Genomic DNA, 14408 nt, shown 5'->3' on the forward strand with positions numbered 1-14408 from the left:
AAAATTTGGCTCAATAGAGACAAATGAAAGTTTTTCACTTTGATAAATGAGAAAAAATATTTCAGTCATAACCACTTCCACTTATCCCTTCAACCTTTCATTACCGAGCACTAACTGTGAAGAATTGAGCACAACAGTTCTGCTGTATTTTGCCAGTGGTTATAATCGGTGCTATATCAGGAATATGATTGCATATTATTAATATCAGTTGGAATACAAATGGCTTCATTTCAGTATCGAATGGTACTTTCACGATACCTTGTGAGTTTGAGAGGTTGGAAGTGAGCGTCTTCATTAACTGGGAGAGATTATTTAACATTAATAACGTGCTTAGAAGGCATGTCTCATTTTGAAGCACCCTTGAGGTTTGATATGTGAATCCTAGGGGTTAAACCAGTGGTTCCTAACCTATGAGTAAGAACTTTAGCTATTATTCATTCATTATCTGTAACCCTTATCCAGTTCAGGGTCGCGGTGGGTCCAGAGCCTACCTGGAATCATTGGGTGCAAGGCGGGAATACACCCTGGAGGGGGCGCCAGTCCTTCACAGGGCAACACACACACACACACACACACACATTCACTCACACACTCACACCTACGGGCACTTTTGAGTCACCAATCCACCTGCAACATGTGTTTTTGGACTGTGGGAGGAAACCGGAGCACCTGGAGGAAACCCACGCGGACACAGGGAGAACACACCAACTCCTCACAGACAGTCACCCGGAGGAAACCCACGCGGACACAGGGAGAACACACCAACTCCTCACAGACAGTCACCCGGAGGAAACCCACGCAGACACAGGGAGAACACACCACACTCCTCACAGACAGTCACCTGGAGGAAACCCACTCGGACACAAGGAGAACACACCACACTCCTCACAGACAGTCACCCGGAGCGGGAATCGAACCCACAACCTCCAGGTCCCTGGAGCTGTGTGACTGCGACACTACCTGCTGCCCCACCGTGCCGCCTTTAGCTATTATTATTATTATTTTTAAAGCTTGAATGATCTAGCAACCATTTCTATGAAAGAAAGTACATTGATTAATAATTGTATTATAAAGAGAACACAGGGGATTTACCCACCATCTCTTATTTTATTCCCTCAAACTCCAGTAAGCCTTAATTATGACTTGAACGTCACACTTAAAAACGTTAAACCATCAAAGGTTATGTTCATCTGAAGGAAAAATAGTGAACAAAACAGCGAGTCTACATAGGGGTTGATTCTCTGGATGAGTGAAATATGTATGGGATTATACCAAAGTTTTCCCATTTCTCTTTCTCTACTTTCTGACAATGCCTCTGTTTCTTTAGAGCGAGAGTGCTTTCATTGCCATTAAATATATTTTTTTTCTTACAGTGGATGATAGCAAACGGGGGCTAAACTAAATCCCTAGATTCATTCTCATGCCCTGGATCTGTCAGAAATGAGTAGGTTACATTAAAAGTGACTGACAAGTGAAACGGCAGAGATCTTTCCCTGAGCCCATTCTTATTCAGCAGGCCTTAGGTGTTTTCAAGTATTTTTGTCACTTAACATGTGAACTGAAGCTGTACACTTTTCAACTTCTAATTTCATCTGCTTATCTCCTGGTGCCATCTGGTAGCTTCTTGAGGCATTTGATGTCTTAATATTATGGCCTCAGCACTGATGCACTATCAGAGAACCACCCCCAAAGTCACCTATCAGAAGAGTACACAATGCAAAGTGTGAAAAAAGAAACAGGTTAATGTTTGCACAAATTAAATGTTGTAAATTTGTCACTGTTATTGTTTTCATAAAGATCACTCTAAAAAGTTCCAAGGATGACCAAAGTGGACCCCTAATCCCTCATTAATATTTGTACTACGCTATATGTCCAAAGGTTTGTGGAGATGTGCTGATACATAACTTGTTCTGAATCGAGGGGGATTCATAAGGAATTTGTTACAGAATAACATACACACTCACACTCAAGAGCTTTATTAAGGCCAGGTACTCATGTTAGATGATTAGTTTTAGATCTCAAAAGGCACTACAGCTCATCAGGAGGCACTGGAAGGAGTTATAACACTCCAGAGAACAATGTTGATGCTTAGCATTGGGCATGGTGACCTTAGGCCTGAGTGCAGCTGCTCCAGAGCGTCCAAATTGTATTTATCAGTGCTTTTCTACAGAGATTATACATGCTGTGTGTGACCGCATAAGCAGTGTGCCATGAAGGAGTGTAAATCACTCATTAGAACAGGTGCCCACTAAGTTTGATGTGTAGTGACTAAACTAATAATCTGTGACTGATTCATCTTCACTGGACCATTCATTCATTCATTATCTGTAACTCTTATCCAGTTCAGGGTCGCGGTGGGTCCAGAGCCTACCTGGAATCATTGGGCGCAAGGCGGGAATACACCCTGGAGGGGGCGCCAGTCCTTCACAGGGCAACACACACACATTCGCTCACACCTACGGACACTTTTGAGTCGCCAATCTACCTACCAGCGTGTGTTTTTGGACTGTGGGAGGAAACCGGAGCACCCGGAGGAAACCCACGCAGACACAGGGAGAACACACCACACTCCTCACAGACAGTCACCCGGAGGAAACCCACAACCTCCAGGCCCCTGGAGCTGTGTGACTGTGACGCTACCTGCTGCGCCACCGTGCCACTGACTGGACCATCAGTTATCTCCATCTCAATGACCTCCAGTTTAACTATGCTTTGATGTTCTTGCTTTTTTCAGCTTTGACACTTCTGTTAACACATCCTGGTTTATTGTAAAGAATAATCAAATCCATCCAGTAAACGTGTGCTGGATTTCAGTTTGACCCACAATGGACTGTTGGTGTGATGTGCAGAAATGCATATTTGGACTGTAAGCTCCTTTAATAATGTTCAGTGGATGGGTTTTATTAAATAATAATGATGGGGTATTGATTTTTTTTGTCTGATCGTAACATGATAAGGAAAACAAATCCTATTAATCTACAGTGAGCCTTCCTCTGACTGCCTTGTCCAAGTCACTGTGGGAACTTACAGCAGGTCATGATTTGATCTCTCAATGGCACAATGACATTTGCATTTACTGTAAAACCTAATGCGAAGACATTAGTGCTTATGGTAAACAGGCGGATATCGGGCAGTGTGACTCAGTGGGGAGCTGGATACTGTTTAGTATAATAGGGGTTTATGGATAAAAGCATACTCAAATTATAACAACAGCTGGTTGTATTACATGCATTCAGCAGAATAGGGTTTGATTCCCAGCTTTGGCAGGAACTCCACACTACACTAATACAAGTACTCGGATTAGCGTCCTAAAACTGTGTTAAGCTACACTGTATTGCCAAAAGTATTTGCTCGGGTGCCTTTCACATGCATAAGAACTTGAGTGACATCCCATTGTTAATCAGTAGGGTTTAATATGATGTCTGCCCATGCTTTGCGGATATAACAGCTTCAGCTCTTCTGAGAAGGCTTTCTACAAGGTTTAGGAGTAAGTTTATGGGACTTTTGACCATGGTCAGACACTGATGTTGGACGAGAAGGCCTGGCTTGCAGTCTCTGCCCAAATTCAACCCAATGGTGTTTTATTGAGTGGGGGATAGGACTCTGTTGTGGCCAGTCAATTTCTTCCACGCCAAACTCGCTCATCCATGTCATTTACGGACCTTGTTGGGGCACTGGTGCACAGTGATATTGGAACAGGAAGGGGCCATCCTCAAACTGTTCCCACAAAGTTGGGAGCATGAAATTGTCCAGAAGCATTAGGAGTTCCTTTTACTGAAATGAAACAGCCGAGCCCACACCATAATCTCCCTCAACCAAACTCGACACTTGGCACAATGTACTCAGTACCGATCGCTTGGCAACCATCAAACCCAGACTCATCCATCTGATTGCCAGATGGAAAAGTATGATTCGTCACTCCAGAAAACGTGTTGGCACTACTCTAGAGTCCAGTGGAGATGTGCTTTACACCACTACAGCTGAGACTTTGCATTGTGCTTGGTGATATAAGACTTGGATGCAGTTGCTTGGCCATGGAAACCCGTTCCATGAAGCTCTCTACGCACTAATCTGAAGGGCACGTGACGTTTGGAGACCTGTAGTGATTGACTCTGCAGGAGATTTGGAACCTCTGCGCACTATGCACCTCAGCATCCACTGACCCTGCTGTCATTTTACATGGCCAAGCACTTTGTGGCCGAGTTGCTGTTGTTCCCAATCACTTCCACTTAGTTATAATTCTACTGACAGTTGACTGTGGAGTATTTGGTAGCAAGGAAATTTCATCACTGGACTTGCAACACAGGTGGCATCCTATCAGGGTACTACGCTGGAATTCACTGAGCTCCTGAGAGCAACCCATACTTTCACAAATGGTTGCAGAAGCAGTCTGTATGCCTAGGTGCTTGGATTGATACACCTGGGGCCATGGAACTGAGTGGATCACCTACATTTAATGATTTGGATGGGTGAGTGAGTAATTTTGGTGATATAGCACACATGTAGTATCATTAAATTCAGCAGTAAAGGAAGAGCTGGTGTGTGTTACTGTACTGTTTATTCAAAATTGAATCAGATTGTGCATAAGAACTAAATACAGTATCAAATAATGATGAAATAATGATGAAAACATCTGCCCGTGGTGTAAATGCATACACATTAACACCTGTAAATCATGTTAATTGGGAGTAATGATAAAGCAAAGCTGAAGCACATCAAAATCTGGAAAAAATGGAATCTGAAAGTTTTTTTTCCCCTAGACAGCTGGGCCTGTAAATCTGTGTTGTTATCTCTGAGGTATCTACATTTTTATCTCCGCTGTATTTTCCAGAGTTAGGGCATAAGGACAGTCATGAGAAGAGCAATCATTACAAAAATGATTCATTAAATGACTGATTGGTCCATTTCACAGTGATTCTTTTGTGTAGCACTGTGCAAAACATAAAAATGGCTATTAATTGGATTCATTTCTAGTTGAATTGCCATTAAATTGTGTTTTATTTTTCTATGGGGGTTATTCTCAAATTCGAAAGAGTTAAATATAATATGATCTACAACAGGCGCTTGGAACATCATCTTCAAATGTATCAAGTGAAGTATATTACATTATATTCTACACTCTTAGGCTGCAACACCTGAGTGTACTACTGCTTCTCACTAGGTGAAATGGATTTCACAGCTGTAGACAGTGCATAGGTAGGTCAATTGTTGCTTTAACTTTGATCTACAGCATCTTACCTCGGGGCAGGGAGCATGAGGCCCAGCGTCTTGTAGAGGACTGTACCAAGAATGAATACTGGAGACCCATCCATATCTGATAAAACAAAATAACACAATATGGTAAGAATGTTATCCAGTCAGGACTTAATCAGAATATAACTATAACTTCGTCAACACATGATCACCCATTATTCCTTTGGAAGTTCTATATTCAAATTTTTAACATTGCCGTTTCACAGAAGACTTTGTACTAGATATTATAATGCAGTGGGGATTTGATTGCAATCGGTTACATAGCCACTCCAGCTCCTCCCAAAAAAAAAAGTAGTAGTCCATCACTTTGGAGAAGGCAGTTCCAATGCTGCTGGGGTGACTTTTACACATTTGTAGCTGACATTTGGCATTGGACATGGTGTCATTAGGCTAATGTCCAGCTGTTCCAAAATATATTACAGACAGTGCTTTTCTTTGGACATTATACAACTGTGTGCACACAGTTGAACATCTGGTGAGAATCACTCATTAGAAGAGATTTCTACAGACAGTTTTGAACCTAAAATGAGCATCCTTGTACACACATCCGCTTAAATCAGCCTCCATTTCTGCTAAATATCAGCTTAGGTTTCCAGCCGCACTCAGGAATTAGACTCTTTAAAGTATTCACAGTTAGGAATCTCTTAATGCCTTGCTCTCCTCAGTGCAGGGATAGTTTAAATCCTAAAATAATTTAACAAGATTATTCTCAGTTGTATTTGCTTTGAAAAACAGATTGACCTCTGAACCAGGACATACTTAAAAAAACTTCCTCAGTATCACATTAAAAGGAATTCTTGAACAAATCTTGCATAAATTATTTCTTGGCTGTTGCCTACAGTATTTCGCACAATCTTGTTGGCTTCTCCGTCCTAACTTTACAGCCAGGAGTGCATTAAAGCGACACTTCACCCAAGAAATGTTAATAACGATGAATGAAGGCTAGTGGCACATGGCGGAGTGCTCTAACCCAACCCTATTGATACTCATTCGTTAGTTGACTTGGTGGTCACTGGTTGGACTACTGTTATTAAATAACAATAATTTTTCACTCAGGAAACACTCAACAACGTCATCTAAGGCTTGGAAGTATATTAGATTTTGGAACACAACTGTGGGGACTTGATTGTATTTAGCCACAAGAGCATTAGCGAGGTCAGGAATTGATGTTGGGTGATTAATAATTCTGGATCAGATGTTCTCCACTCCAACTCAATCCAAAGGTTTTGGAAGGTTGTCAATTAATCAGCCAAATGCTGGCAGGCTTTAAAACCTGTACCTGACTCTTAGCGGTGGGCATGGTGACCTTTGGCTTATGTTCGGCTCTTCCAGAATTCTATTGGCAGTGTTTTTTCTTAAGGGGGTTGTGAACACTGTGTATGTACAAAAGTTGCAGAACTCACTCATAAGACGTGTCTGCAAATATATGGAGAAAATTAATAAGCAATTATTATATGAATAAAGTAAGGGTTAAATCTGACTAATGTGATAGGGTGGGGTTTGAAAAACTCCTTTCGCCTTTTGGCAATAAGACTATCTGCTGTATCTGGGCCGGCTGCAACCCGAGTGAGTTATATGTTAAATCAATTTGCCATTACTCCTACTTTGATATACTTCAGATAAGACTGATCGCCCCAATTAACAGAATGGCTGGGCACTGAAGCCAGGTGCTGTGGCATTGTTTAAAAGGGAGGGCAAAGAACGCTTTACTGTCTGAATATTAAATAATGTACCCTACCAAGAGCATGAAAAAAGGCCAGCAAGCAGACATGCCATCAATCAGAGAGCGGATGTTAGAGGGATGCACGGGTCAGGGCCATCGTACTGACTCATCACACACTCTCTGAATGCTGATCATGGATCATAATCATATCTTTTCTCATTTATTATTGTTTCAGGTCACCTGTGACTTGCAGAGAGCTGTTTGTAAGCTACAGGACAGTGACAATCCATTACAGTGCAATGTATTTGACTGGTGTTTGAGGTTAGTGTAGAATGTTTATATGTCAAACATCACATTTATGCAAATAAAATAGGCATTAATAACAATCCAGTTGATAAAGACATTGCCAACTGTGGCTTCTTTTCATATTTTAAAACCGCTACAGTTGTGTCTTTGATTATGCAATGAATAGCAAGTACTCAAACTGTGGTGGTACCTTTAGCTCTAATGTACCACTACTGTCCATTTTTTTTGTTGTAGTAATTACTGTGCGACATAATTGAAGTGGCCCTTACTTTTAACAGGAATATTTTTAAAGATGCACTGACAAAAAAAACAAAAAAAAGATGTACAATGTATGTTCATGTCGCGTTGGATGTTATGATGACATATTAACATAAATGTCACCTTAAGGGCATGAATATGAATGCTGGCTTCCTTGAAACCTTTACAGCTTGTCTGCTGGAGTGATCTAAGATTTGTCACTGCTGACCCTTTCCATTTTCATCTTTGTAATTTATACATGGAAGTGGGCGGTCTGTCCTAGGCTTGTGCTGACTATACCTCCCTCTATCACCACTCACTGGATCCTATGACTGGATCAAAATTGCCTCTATGGAAAATAATGGAACATATTCATTGCTTTGCCAGTGTTTCCTTGTATATGGCATATTTGATTCACCTACCATTTGTAGGTACGCTATAAAGCACTGAACTTTTGAAGTCAGCAGCTCCTTCCAGTTTCAATTTAGTCCATGATTCTTGTAGCTTAGCTATTTTAGGTACTGCACCTAAAGTTAACGATACTGTAGAGACACTGAGTAGACTCTGAAAAGGCTAAAGTCTGACCCCCTCTCACACCTAAATATTGGGGTCCTGTAGGGCCTTTAAATACAAAAGCCAAGACGATAAATCTACAAGGATATTACACATGTTGAAAAAAGAAATATTGACTTCCTGGTGAGCTATCCTCGCGATCTTACACTAAATATCTGAGATGATGGCAGTTTTTTTGTTCCCAATGTGCACTTTTCTGTTATGAGGTTTGGCACTGAACGTAGTGGGACACAGCACCTAGGCGTTTGGTTGCTTCTGATTAGTTTAACTCACCCACAAGTGGTTCACAAGCTCCCTGGGATGAGGATATACATTCCCACTAGGAATTTAAGACTAATTATTATTAACTAATTTAAGTAGTTAAATATATAGTCTGTAATTAAAGCAATTTGCAATTTGCACTCCATATATTTGTTATAATATAAAAATGCTTTTTTTAATGTTTCAATTAGATTGAAAAGATAGTCACTGTTAATTCCCACCCGTAATACACAGCCCTGGCTTATTGCTGAGCAAAAGTATCCAGCCAACACTGGCCCTGTGATCCAAAAGTGACCCCTGATGAAGGGCACATGCAAATTACCCATGAACAGATGAATAACAGTCAATGAATCTTTACTCTAGGGGTTTGTTCAAAAGTCTACAAGACTCCACTCTTAAAAAAGATGCTTGTTCAATGGTTCTTTACCAATGGTGATGATTGTGAATAGAACGGTGAGTTGTAATAGAACCGCATTAATGTTGAAATGGTTCTTCGATTTGATGGAGAATGTGCTGCATATGGTATTATGTGGCATGTTGTTTTATACATAATTATTTCTATACAGCACTTAAAAGGGTTTTTTCCATTTTTTATGATTTACAACCTGATACAAAGGAGGAACCATGTTTGCTGCTGTTTAGAACCATTCTCAATCAATGAATCTATGAAGAACCATTGCCTTTACTGAGGGACCCTTGAAGAACCATGTTTTTTTAAGTGTGATTAATGTGTCATAATAGCTAGCATGTATAGAGGACTACTCCAAAAAGGAGTCTGTCAATTAAGTGCCAGAGCCAAATGAATTAGTAAACTGCATTACAGAAAAGAAATAAACAAACAGTTAATGGAGTAAGCCTTGTTGTGTGCGTACCTGCAGTCTGGGGAAGGAAAATGCCTTTAGGAACAACAACTTTGTCCTCTGAGTTTCTGGCCCAGTCCACCATGCCCTTCCGTCCCTTCATGGGGAAGTTAATATCGGTCATCACAGACACTGCAGGTAGCCTCTGGATGCTGGCCACTGGGGGACAAAGAAACAAACCACAGTGTTATGAAGGTTAACATGTTGTTCTTTGAACTTTTAGCAGGTAGGTCTGTCAAATATCCCAACATTTTCAACATTTGTAAGGTCAAGCAGATTAACCCTCATAATGTCAGATATTTATTAGTCTCTCCATGGCAACCTGAATGGAATGGACGTTCACAACTGTATATACAGTATCTAGTATGTGTATTATCTTCAAAAGGTGTATATACTTATTTAATACACATTTATCACAATGAGTTAAACTGCAGACACTGAATAACTTCTTACACGGGCAAAAGGTATGAGGAATATATTTGAGTAAGACTGGACAATTAAAATACACTGTAAATGATAGTATATCAGATCTAATTAAAAAAGAAACCTGTTACACTCTCAAATATGTACTTTCATAGTGGTTCATTGTTGGAAAAGCTTATAGTATGTTGACATTGTTAGTTGTTGGCTCTATAATGGGGTCATGAATAGGCGGACTGCGGTCGGTAACTTATAAGCTATTAGGAGCTGTTTAATTTTGAACAGAGTGTTTATTTTAAGTGGTGTGACTCTTCAACAAAAATGCTGTGTGAGGTAAAACCTGAAACTTTAATAAGAAGGGAACCATTACTGGTGGAAATATCCTCATATCGCTGAACATGGATTCTGTTTATGGATAAAGTTCCAGCCTTCAGCACAAAGAGCCAATAAGGTTGCTGTTAACGGATAAAGCCCCGCCCTCCAGCAATAACAGCCAATCAGATTGCTGGTTATGGAAAAGCAGTAAAGTCAACTGCACCTACAAAAGTCATTGGGGACTTTATTTAAATATGCTTTTCTTTTTTTTTTCATTGTTCTATTTGTAAATTTTACTTGAAATGGTAAAAGTACAGTATTTATTATTTATAAAACTTGTTGAAATATATTTAAATGTAATTGAAAGTGTAATTCAATTTGACATTCAGTTGTTAACTACATAAAAGGTTGCTATAACTACAAGGTAACTTCAATATGCAGGATATGGCACTGGTCGTAATGCAGGGTATACATTATTTTCCGGACCTTGGCTTGGGGGAATTTTCTCTAACTGGACCTTAATGAATTTTAATGAAATACCTCTCCTTTAGAACATTCAGGATTATAGAAAACATAGAAACAAGAATATCAAGCTTTGCTGCACTGTTTAGCTGGTTAAATCTGGTGGGAATCACTCAACGGTTGGTAGGAGCAAATTTGTAAGCGTAGCATGGATATATTCATGCATAATTATTTATAAGGAGGGATTTTAACCAGGAAAACAGTATAAACTGTTCTTTGAATACATGAAGCTGTTTTATAGTGTCGTAAAAAAGAAATAATAAAATATATTTATTTATTTATTTATTTAAATTGCAGCCAGGGATTGTAAAAAAGTCATGTTTCAAGAATTACTTACTGCCATGCACATTATGGAACTTTAACCTCTATTAGTTCTTTACCCATGCTGATCTAAATCGAGTCTAACTCTCACGTCGAGTGCTATGTTCTTGTAAACCTGTGAAACGGAATGGTGTGATGCTTTAAGAAAAGGTGACATCTTGCTCAGCTCTGCACAAGCCTTGATCAGCCACTGGAGCCAACATTGTTAGCATTAGCTACGAACCCTCACAGACAGCAGGAGACTGATGACGAATTGCCTGCTGGTGAGACATCTTCTTATGGCGGTTTTGGCGTAGCTCTAAGGACAGAGTGATTTTAGTGGAGGATGCTGGGCTTATAAATTCAGCCCCAACGACAGCTTCTCTCCTCTGTCGGCCTCTCCAGTCTGCTGCTGTTGCCAAGCACTAATCCACTTTCAGCTAACACTTATGGATGTACATGTGGGCTAGCTTTCGCAGTTGGAATTGCCATTGATTTGTCATGATTCTTCAAAGAAATCTCTCCAGTACAGCCAGTGCTCTACTGCACGAGCTGTTCAGACACTTTCACACATGGATGCAAACAATAAAACAGTCGCACGCCATTGCACCCCAGACCAAATGTGCCATTTACCGCTGACAATCGCAAGGATGGTTATTCACTGTAATTGTTCAGTGATATTTATGGCAGGTTACTGTGAAGTTCTGATGTCATGGACGTATACGTTTGCTTTATAGTGTGCAGTCATACAAACTTAGTGTCAGAATGAACATAGAGCTTCCTATAGATGTTTTACTAGTATTATCTTTCCTACTGTGTGCATTTTGATACTGTCACCTTTTAAATAAAATAAATAAAACAAATATATGCTGAAAATTAGCTCCAATATGTGTGCATCTATGCAGGGCAAAATATATGTGTGTATAGGCTATGGCACTAATGACCTGCTGCTGTTTCTAACACTAAATAAAGTAAGTATTATATATATTTTTTTAATTGCAGTGTTATAAAAAATAAGCTTCACCAAAAGAGTGAATATTATGCACTGGTTTTCTTGCTTAAAGTTTTACCCATTTACTTTGAAGCATTGTTGAATATTTTTATTTATTAAATTCCATTGTTTTGATGTCTTAAAACCCAATTCATATCTCCCTAATCAGTTTACAGCTGTTGGGATCTGCTTGTCCCTTGCACTCTTTTTACATAAGACACAATACAGCACAGTTAACCAGAATACACCTAATTTACATATATCAGTCTTAAAACACAATTATGAAAACAGCAACAGAGGTTGGAAAATGGTCAGGCAAAACTGAATTATATCTGGTTTTGGTAAATTAGCCCCACAGAAATGTGGATTTGTAAGTAGGGGATACATATATATGCATTTTAAAAGTACAATAATAGCAGTCACACTTTTCCTTTGGCATTAAAACAGCACAAGAAGCTACTGAGTTGTTCAAATCTAGTGTTTCATCATGTTCCAGTGCAGTAACTAGTTCGGAGACTAGTGTGGATCAGTGTAGCATGACATGTATGTGCAAGTGTGTGTGTGTGTTTGTGTGTGTGTGTAAAATGTTTTGTGCAATTGACAGGGGACCTGTAGTGTGCACTGAGGCTTAGGTGAAGATGATTTAACAGCAAGCTTAAAATCACAGGGTGGCGTGAGACAAACTGTGTCTATGTGTGTGTGTAATAGAAGGCTGGCAGTGCCAGCTGCTGTGTGTGGCAGAGTGTTAGTCACAGGGCATATTGTGTGGAACCACAGGGGGGGCTGGAAATGAGGGGAGAAGATGGTGGGTGAAGCGGTGCAGAGAAAAAGGCTTTAAATGCTATCCACAAGCCAAGCGGGAAAGAGCTCTGCTCTCCTTTTAGAAAGAATAATAAAAGAGGGGAGATCAATCTGGAAATATTGTTAGACTGTTATCTCAGCAAACATGAGGACGCAGAGGTTTAGAATAGACACCTTACAGTTAGGTGACGTCAGACTACAATTATGTCGACGCTGCAGGTATTATTTTCCAGTTAAAATGTCCATTTATTTGATGTGTGTGTGTGTGTGAGAGAGAGAGAGACTGGGTATGTGTGTTGTCCTGTGATGACAGCTGCCCTGTCCAGGGTGTGTTCCTATCTCAGGTAGACTCTGGACTCACTGCACACACTGAAAGCATTAGAAACCAAATATAAAAGTGATATATCACTGCTTTTCAGAAGTATCTCCAAAATGGCTATTTTGGAAAAGGGAGGGAAATGCTTCTATAAAGTTATTTAAGTTGGTTTTGTCGGTTCAATGTTCAAGTAGGTTTCATACAATGCAAAAGACAGCCCTGTTCAAATCATGTAGAAGAGTCAAAACTATTTATGTTGTGCCCTCTTCATCCTGATTAGGGTTTGGAGCCTACTCTGAATCACTGAGGAGAAGCATCAATATGAAAAATTAAAACTAAGTAAAAACAACCAAACACAGTAGGGACAAATGGACAGGTGTTTTTCCGCACCTTTAATATGTGAATATTTTTCTATTTATTTCTAAGTACGCAGACATTTACCGTGCTGTGCAGATTAGGTTAGGGATATAAAGAACCCATGGATTTAAGCTGTTATGAAGCTTCATCCAGTACATTTGGATGAGTTGGAGTGGCCATCCATCATACGTCATGGCCAAATTCCATCAAATCTTCATAGAAATGTTTCAAAATCCAGCTTAAAACCTTCCCAGAAGAGAATGTCTTATTACTGAAAAAAGAGACAAATTACTAAGGAGCACCATTTCAGAAGAAAGTTCATATAAGGGACCCATGTGTGTTTGAAATTAGTGCGTGTTAATAACTCTTCAGATACATATGGTTATCACACTCTTAAGATGTTGTTCCATTCATTTATAAGATAGCTACCCTCTGTGGTGAGGAAGAGAATTTGCATGCATGTCTGTGGTGGGCTCTGCTCCTCGGGGAACTAGCCCAAGAGATATTAGTAGCACCTGCTCCCACCTGTGACTAACGAGTCCAGACACTGGATCATACAACAAAATGACAGGCTTGAAAATGGCTTTTAATGGGCAAGTTTGCTAGAGTTCAAATATTTGTGTGGTAAGGGTTAAATTTTGTGCCTCTAGGGAACACCACATGCTAGTGTACGAAGCCATTCTTGATGTTCCTTAAGTAGCTCCTTGCACTCATAACTGTAAGCCACACACACACACACACACAAATAATACTAAAATAAACACAATCTCTCTTTTACTCCATATAAAATCTACTAGCCACTAGGTGCCTCCTTAATTTTGCGCTAAGACTTATGTAGCAAATGAGTAATAAAACCCTAAGATGAATTATTAGCATTGTGCTAGCTGTGTGTGTGTGTGTGTGTTTTTTAATTTGTAATGTCAAATAGTCTTTGCTTGATTTTTAACATTGTATCATGACTGCTATCTATAAACATGGACAAAACATGTTGGTAGCTTAGTATTAGCCAATTATAAGTGTGCACTTATAATGCCCTTATGGGATTCTACCAGTATTAAGTCGCTGGAAATTACACATGGCTGTTTATTACTTCATAAGCAATAAATATATATCTTAAATAATTTCCAGAGGAAGATAATACAAGGTTACAATGCATACGATTACATTGTATAATTCGCTTAAATTTCTTGTAGAAAAAGCCAAATTCACTCTATTGTGTGATAAAGAAGTGAA

At 39.6% G+C, this 14408-nt stretch overlaps 1 protein-coding gene across 4 annotated transcripts in view; it reads right to left on the bottom strand.

The window, feature by feature from the left end:
* adgrb3 (adhesion G protein-coupled receptor B3) overlaps nt 1-14408 on the bottom strand; it is a 224876-nt gene that overhangs the window by 68490 nt on the left and 141978 nt on the right. For all 4 annotated transcript variants that reach the window (XM_066662037.1, XM_066662039.1, XM_066662038.1 and 1 more), the window contains 2 exons: nt 9166-9312; nt 5239-5314 (listed from right to left, as the gene is read on the bottom strand). In XM_066662037.1, coding sequence (XP_066518134.1) covers nt 5239-5314; nt 9166-9312 — 223 coding nt within the window. The remainder of the gene's footprint in view (nt 1-5238; nt 5315-9165; nt 9313-14408) is intronic.

This window comes from Hoplias malabaricus, chromosome 2, assembly GCF_029633855.1.
Source record: "Hoplias malabaricus isolate fHopMal1 chromosome 2, fHopMal1.hap1, whole genome shotgun sequence".
NCBI lineage: Eukaryota > Metazoa > Chordata > Actinopteri > Characiformes > Erythrinidae > Hoplias > Hoplias malabaricus.